This window comes from Salvelinus sp. IW2-2015, unplaced genomic scaffold (genome assembly GCF_002910315.2).
Source record: "Salvelinus sp. IW2-2015 unplaced genomic scaffold, ASM291031v2 Un_scaffold1441, whole genome shotgun sequence".
Classification (NCBI taxonomy): domain Eukaryota; kingdom Metazoa; phylum Chordata; class Actinopteri; order Salmoniformes; family Salmonidae; genus Salvelinus; species Salvelinus sp. IW2-2015.
Window position 1 is genome coordinate 199,936 of NW_019942911.1, and position 8,121 is coordinate 208,056.

At 39.7% G+C, this 8,121-nt stretch overlaps 1 protein-coding gene across 1 annotated transcript; it reads right to left on the bottom strand.

The window, feature by feature from the left end:
• Positions 1 to 3,286: 3,286 nt before the first annotated feature.
• LOC112070867 (C-X-C motif chemokine 11) lies at positions 3,287 to 5,013 on the bottom strand. The gene is made up of 4 exons (XM_024138321.2): positions 4,729 to 5,013; positions 4,280 to 4,397; positions 4,036 to 4,119; positions 3,287 to 3,699 (listed from the first exon to the last, which is right to left on the bottom strand). The coding sequence occupies exons 1-4, from the start codon at positions 4,799 to 4,801 to the stop codon at positions 3,645 to 3,647; spliced, it is 330 nt and encodes a 109-aa protein (XP_023994089.1). The 5' UTR covers positions 4,802 to 5,013; the 3' UTR covers positions 3,287 to 3,644.
• Positions 5,014 to 8,121: the final 3,108 nt, after the last annotated feature.

Sequence of the window (8,121 nt, forward strand, 5' to 3'; positions counted from 1 at the left end):
GGGAACGGTGGGCCTTGGGCAGGCAGGCAGGCCCACTAGACAATGAGAGAGAGTAGCTGGGTGCGTGTGTCATTCTTTATTTCTGGGTCGAAGCTGGGTGATTGACAAGACGGGACATGAGAGGCTTTCCTCCTAACCCCAAAGCCTCAGTCATATACCCACGGCGATGCAAAAAACACACACACACACACACACATGGATGTATACAGTGTATCCACACACACACACAGACAGACACACATACACACTCTTTGAAAAGAACCCATAGCCAACATAGTCAAAGCAGGGCTTCTCTAGAGTTGTTTGGCACAGTTGTTTATTTGTTTGTGTGTCGTTCCGTTCTACACAACGTTCTCTCTTGACTATTTTCATATAATTGATGCCCACTCTCTTCACGGCCTGCAGAGCAACAAAGAGAACGCATGAAAGCCATGTTATAGCAGTAGCTGTATGAATATTGCATGGGGATAACGTGTTAGGAGCAATTTACTCTCTTCCCTTTGTCTGACAGCTACATCAACAAGCGATTGGGCATGCTCCACATGTATAAATAAAATATTGGGTTGCCATTTATTTTAATTTTATTATTATAACTTTTTTTATTTTTTTTTAGATCTGACGAACAGCATGGGTTTGTTGGATTCCAACGGAAGCCAGGCAGTGGCAGCTCTCACTCATCTTTTATTCTAACAGCCGCCGCTGTTCTCCTATACGAGAGAGTATTACACTGTGGGAGACAGCCCAGTCCTTTTTTAAAAGCTATATATAAGCTTTAAAGTAGGCGGGAACAACACATATCATGGAAATAAAATGCAAAATATTTCTCTCAGGATTTGTGCCTTTGCCGCAGAATGTTAAAAAATTAAACACACGCGTCGGTGGGAGGCTTCTGCAAAAGTGCCAGACAAATTATTAGTAGCAATTTTGCAGAAACATGAAACGCCACCCATTGAAAATCCAACTGCTTTGTTGATAACATGCAGATGATGTATTTGTTGATCTAGTTTCTTAAGGAAAGGTTCTCTTACTCGGAGGTTCTGCTGTTCTGACAGCTAGAGTGAGGAACATCAGGCAACAAATGAAACAGCATGCAACCAGAATTGAAGTCTTTCTAACATCAAGCAGAGTGTTTTCMACTTACCTAACCATGTTGAACCTTCATCTACTGAACCTCAGGCGGGGATGATCAATGACATATCAATGATCATTTTAGTAAACGTCCATTTCCATCTTGTGTTCCAAATAGTATGCTGACAACAGTTCATAAAGGCCGGATCCCAAATGGCATCCTATTCCCTATGTAGTGCTTACTTTTGACCAGAGCCCGATGGGCCTTGGTCAAAACTAGCTCACTAAATAGGGAATAGGGTGCCATTTGGGATCCAGCCATAGCAATGTAACATTAGCCTCGTCTTCTCCCAACAACTTCACTGAGATATTGTCCATATCTGTCTTAACAGATGATTTCATTCCAGGAGATCCTGTATATACTGCAGGGTATGCCACAGGCAGATATGCCAAAGCACCCTTTCATCTGCTATGTTTCTAGGCTTTGTTTTTGGTTTATGATCTCATGCGGCTGTTTTTTTTTATAGAGTGTCTGTGTGTGTGTGCGTGTGCGTGTGCGTGTGCGTGTGTGTTAGTCCATGTGCGTGCGCGCTCACACAAAAGGAAGCTCAGCAGCCTCAGAACTCTGGTCTGGGAATAAGAGAGTTTATGGAGGATCTATTCTCTCCCACACTCCTTGGCTCTCTCTGACCACCAGCAGCCCTTTGATTTCCCCYGAGTGWGAAGGCCAGTTCTGAYAYCCTCCAGCAAAGWTTATCTCCACAGCAAAGTAATGGTCAAAACGCAAGACGTGCTGCCTTGGAGCTCATCACGCTGGAGAAACATCGTACGTCCCAAATGGCACCCTATTATTATTGTAATGCACTACCTTTGACCAGAGTCCTGGTCAAAAGAAGTGCACCATATAGTGAATAGGGTGCCATTTAGGACGCACACATGGTGGTTCTAAAAGGGAAGAAACTAGGCCGCTGCAGCAAATCAGTATAGCAGTAAGTGCTTCAGAAACATTTCTATATTCAAGACCTCCTAGAGCCTTTTGTTGTTTTCAATGACACATTTAGAAAGCTACCTTATCTTGATTTATTTAGAAAGCGACATTATCTTTATTTATTGATAAAGCTACATTATCTTGATTTATTTAGAAAGCGACATTATCTTTATTTATTGATAAAGCTACATTATCTTGATTTATTTAGAAAGCTACATTATCTTGATTTATTTAGAAGGTAAATATTGGCATCTAAATAATTTTCTAGTATTATCATTGACTACTTGGTAACACTTGACATTAAGTTGCTATTATACCTTTACATTAAGTTGATCTTATACGTTTGTATTAAGTTGATCTTATACCTTTACATTCAGTTGATCTTATACGTTTATATTAAGTAGATTTTATATGTTAACATTAAGTTGATTCTATACCTTTATATTAAGTTGATCTTATACATTTGCATTCAGTAGATCTTATACCTTTACATTCAGTAGATCTTATACCTTTACATTCAGTTGATCTTATACCTTTACATTCAGTGTATCTTATACCTTTACATTCAGTTGATTTTATATGTTTACATTAAGTTGCTTTATGTTTGTGTAGTAACTTTGTAATTACAGAAGTCAGTGATTATCTGGGTTTAGGTACTAAGGTCCTCCAGTAGATGGTGCACATTGACAGTATTGTAATGGCTGGAAATCAACATTTTATGATCATGAACATTTGTTTTGACATTTATTTCACATTTCTTTTGCGTCAATAAATCCGATTATGTAGGATTATTACAAGTGACTGTAGTATGTCTAACCCTAGTGTGTTCAGTTCATGTATTCCAGTAGTTTAGAAACGTCATGTGTGTCGAGGTTCACCCCAGGTTGCTATGGCATCAGTACATTTTGCTCCTGACCTGGAAGTCCAGCCTTCGTTTCTCAGCCAACCCCTGCAGCTGTTGAGACCAGCTGTGTTTAAGTCATGATCACGGGTCTTATTTCCGTGTTGCCATACATGGGACCCTCTCTCTCTCCAGAGTGTATCATACGCTGTAACCAAATGTTAAAAGAGCTGTTCCCATGGCTCTCTCTATAGACCATGAGTATTGGGCCCTATGCATTAATTGTGCCAGTAATAATGCTTGTGTTACCCCATATTGCATTATAAGACTTGGTATAAGCATTCATAACAAATGGAGTGTTATGATTAAGAGAACGTTGAATCTTTAAGTTGTATCAAAACCTTTTTATTTCAGTTGTATCAAAATCATATTTATCTGTTCATAAATATACAAATATTTAAATAACAAATAGAAAAATAAATAGACTTTTAACTTATGATATCTTTAAATGTCTCACAATTAGTGTTGTATACTCGTAGTTGTATACAGTACTGTAACACAAAATCACAAAGGAAATAGAAAATCCCTCTCTCTCTCTCTCTCTCTCTCTCTCTCTCTCTCTCTCTCTCTCTCTCTAAAGTGCAGTGTCAGCCCTCAACATTCTTCTTATGTGTGTTTGGTCACATGACTTCTGGGAAAATCCAATCGGTGGGTTTTCCATGCCCCTCCTCCCCTCCTCCGTTACGTTCACACTGCTTTTCTCTTAAGACACCTCTTCTTTTGCTTGTCGTCCTTGTTTATTCTATTTGGAAGGAGGGAGAAGAGAGTTATTCTCAGAAAGGACTAATGTTCCATGGATTATATTAAGTCAAGTGCTCTAGGATGTTTCTATAGTGTGTGCTAAGGTCTTTTGCTTTTACATGCTTTAGCCTCATGTCTGCTACTTCATGGTTTGATAAAACTATAATTACAGTAACTTTTATAATTACAGTGACTTTGCTTTTTTACCATTAGATCTATATGTCATTAGATTGTGACAAATGTTGATCTATAAGTTATTACATTGTCGTAACTGCAGTATAGTTCTGCCAAGGCTTTAGTATGGTGGTGATGAGTCTGATTGTTTGATCTATCTTACTTGTTCCAGCAGTTGATGAAAAACATGGCCTTTCTTCCAACAGGGTTCAGGCACCTTCTGGCTCCATCTTCCGCCAGTGTAACACTGAAAATAACAAACCACACATACACACAATTAATGCTTGTGTCACACAACTGATATAAGGCTGATAGAGGTGATTGTCATGGCATAAGTTAATGTCAGAAACAAACAAACAAAGAAAGAGAGAAAAAACACTTTCTGGTTAAATAAATACAGTACTTACATGATTTCAGTAGTGTCGCAGTAATGGGTCTTTTCAATGATTTCAAAGTCAACAATGGTTTCCTGAGTGTGCATAATGGTTCCTGGGCAATTGCATCTGGCACCTGGGACGTGTTGAGCTGTAATGAGAGTTATAAACATCAATTAACATGGTCAAACATTTTAATGGAAAAGTTGTTTTTTGAAAAATATGTTTTCAAGTTGGATTTTGGATAGGAATTCACATGAATGCATTTTTTGCACAATGCTTGTTCTAAGAAGAAACTGTACATAACTGCAATTTCTATAGTATTCTACACTAATTTTATGCTATATGACAGCCACTATATGTATAGTAGCCTAGTCACTGCAAAATCCCTAGTCAGTCAGGTAACTAGTAAAGCATGCACGCTGCACTGTACATTCCATATATTGTAGCTGACATTGCTAGAAATTGCTTTGAAATCTTACCTCCGTTGAGCTGCATACAAACTCCCAGGAAAACCACCAGGAAAAGACTGCAGGCTTTTGGTGCGAAGGCCATCGTGAATATGAGTAGCGAGAGGTGAGGAGATGGGGTGGTGAGGAGTCAAGAAGCAGTAAGAGCCACTTAAAGTGAAAGTGAAAAGTGAAGAACTAGTGGGATCCATTGTCCTTTTTATAAACTGACGGCAGAGGGTTTTCCCAAATCCCATGTTCTTTCCCGGCAAAGGTTCAAGAAACAGCTCTCACTGGAATTTCCCAGCTCACTAGGGTAGAAATGAAGGAATGTTGGACTACAGAGTGGAGGGTGGAAGGGGCGGAGGGAAACTGGGAGTCTGCAGATAAAAAGTTGGCGCGCGAGAGTCTTAACTCCTAACTTTCTAACTGTGACTGTGGGAAAGTCAGGGTGAGTCAGCGTTGCAAGTCACGGTGATTCATGTTGAAGTGGTCTATTTGCAGGCAGAGCTGTCTGCAAACCTGTTATTTTAAATAATGTAGATTAAGCTGTCTCGGATTCATTAGTTGGACAGATCCGAAGTCTCCTTCCGATTACTTCCTCCTCCTGAAAACTGCCCTTTATGACATCACAGATCTGGGGGTCAAATGAGAGATGGTACTTCGGAAGAGGGTCTCGTATTAAGACAAACTTCACCCCAAACTTTCTTGGATAGAAATAACAGGAAAAGTGAAAGCAAAAGTGTATAAACTACGAAGAATGTTGATGGTTCTTCTCCTTCTCCACCAGCATGCCCAGGTCAGATATGCTGTCTGGGGCCTTTAGCAACAGCAACAGCCGCAGGAACATCATGATGACACGATAACCAGTCATCTCTATTCTGTGAACCCCCAACCTAAATCTACCATGTCATACTAATCATGCTAGTCAACACTAGAACATGTCTGTAGACCGACACCTGTTTAACCAGCAGTGAATGATTATCATGGTGATGAATAATGACTGGGCCTAACACCCAGGATGTGTCTGGTGTTTTCAGTCATGTGTGTTGTGTCTTGTCAGAGATGAGTTTTCGGGCTTATGTCCCCATGTCTTTCTTTTATTTTTTATTTTGTTTATTTAACTTTTATTTAACTAGGCAAGTCAGTTAAGAACAAATTCTTATTTACAATGACGGCCGACTAAAAGTCAAAAGGCCTCCTGCGGGGACGGGGGCTGGGATTAAAAATAAATAAATAAAATATAAATATATGACAAAACACACATTACGACAAGAGAGACGACACGACTAAGACAACAACATAGCAAGGAAGCAACACATGAAAACACAGCATGGTAGCAACACAACATGACAACAACATGGTAGCAACACAACATGGTAGCAGCACAAAACATGGTACATACATTATTGGGTACAGACAACAGCACAAAGGGCACGAAGGTAGAGAACAATACATCATGCAAAGCAACCACAACTGTCAGTAATTTGTAGAAAAAAATGGAAGCCGGTTGAGATACTAAATGTCTCCTATTCTGTGGCGTGATATGTCCGGTTTTAATTGATGCTAAAACATGTTTTTTCATGATAAATAACTAGGTAGATACACCTATGTTTTTAAATGTAATTACACTACATATGATTACATCTGCACATTTAAAGAAAAAGCTGGTTTAAGCATTATGTAGTTGTATGCAGTGGAATGGAACATGGAAACCATGTGTTTGATGTATTTGATACCATTCTACTTATTCCGCTCAAGCCATTACCAAGAGCCCGTCCTCCCCAATTAAGGTGCCACCAACCTCCTGTGGTTGTATGATATTTGACCAATTCTGCTCAAATGAATTAACCCAGTGGGTCTGTGCTCAGCAAGTTGAGTGGTAATGGCCTGATTTGACTTTTTGGTTCATACACGATTTATCATTATATGACCAATACTGTACTCTGACTACCACCACCAATTATGTGAGCCACCGCTGATGAGCCAAGTCCAAGATTGTAACGGTCGTTTTCCTCCTCGTCTGAAGAGGAGCATGGATCAGACCAAAACGCAGGGTGGGTTGAATACATAATGATTTATTAAAGAAAGACGAACACGAAAAAACACTTGATAAACTACAAAACAATAAACGACGTTAACAGACCTGAACTTGAGAACATATAACAAGAACGCACGAACAGGAAAGAACGCACGAACAGAAAGGAAAACACGAACGAACGAAACAGTCCCGTGTGGCACAAACACTGACACAGGAACAATCACCCACAAACAAACGGTGAGAAAAGCCTACCTTAATATGGTTCTCAATCAGAGGAAACGTAAAACACCTGCCCCTGATTGAGAACCATATCAGGCTAATTAACAATGAACCCAACATAGAAACACATAACATAGAATGCCCACCCCAACTCACGCCCTGACCATACTAAACAAAGACAAAACAAAGGAAATAAGGTCAGGAACGTGACAAAGATAACCCAAGATCATGACTAACACACATTTGGGGGGTTATCGCAAATACCGTTGCTCTTTCTCATAAAGTGTCATTTCATGGTAATGTCCACTGAAAAACATTGTTACTTAACGTCTTAAAATGAGTGTGGTATTTCTTCGGAACAGGACCTAATGGCGTTTCAGTAGAATCTGTACTGTATAATTCATCTATATTCTGGGTATTGGAAACATTAACATTGATTTACATTTCAGTGAAAATGTATCACCGGAAAGAGCAGGCCTCCCTGTTTCCTCCCTTCATCTTGATATGATAAGGGGATGGACCTAGGCCAAGGTAGCTGTATTGCTAATGCACTGTAGCGCCAGCTGTCTTGGCTCACTACACGCTTGCGACATTTAGAAGAAACAGAAACTTAAGGAGCCTAACAGACCAGAACCAGAGCACACAGGAGTGCTTAACAAAGAAAATAGATACCATTTTCTCGCCCATAAAGAAAAGCGAAATGTCTGTCCTTGAAGACAAAGAGAAAAGAATTGCCTTGATTGTGAGTGACAGAGTCAATGGCTGTGATAACAATGTTTTTGAATACCATGTTGTTTTAATTGTGTTGGTCACACAAAGATATTTACAGACAATCATGTACAGTATTTACAGCTTCTATTTACAAAGAGTTCCTTACGAAAAGATTATCATTACGAGGGTATCCAGAGAGATAAAGCATCTAAAATGTAAATTCATTGGGCTGCCCCCTCCTTTTCCATCCCTCACTTTGTAATGTGTCTTCTTCTACAGTGTCCATATTAGGACACCCTTCAACTCTGGTCATGCCTGGAGGGACTCAGTCCATACAGTAGAACACATTGGAGAGTTAAGACAACGTTCACGAATCATCCCTGACTACCTCGACCTCCAATCCCACGCTGGGTTAATCCAGTAATGTAATCCAGACTATGCTTCCTGTTCACCAA

Bases quoted from the DNA above. Each gene is read 5' to 3' on its own strand.
- LOC112070867 (XM_024138321.2), bottom strand. From the start codon at position 4,801: ATGGCCTTCGCACCAAAAGCCTGCAGTCTTTTCCTGGTGGTTTTCCTG. The intron at 4,398-4,728 runs GTAAGATTTCAA...CTCTCATTACAG, and splicing joins TTGTATGCAGCTCAACGGAG to CTCAACACGTCCCAGGTGCC. The intron at 4,120-4,279 runs GTAAGTACTGTA...TGTTATTTTCAG, and splicing joins TGCGACACTACTGAAATCAT to TGTTACACTGGCGGAAGATG.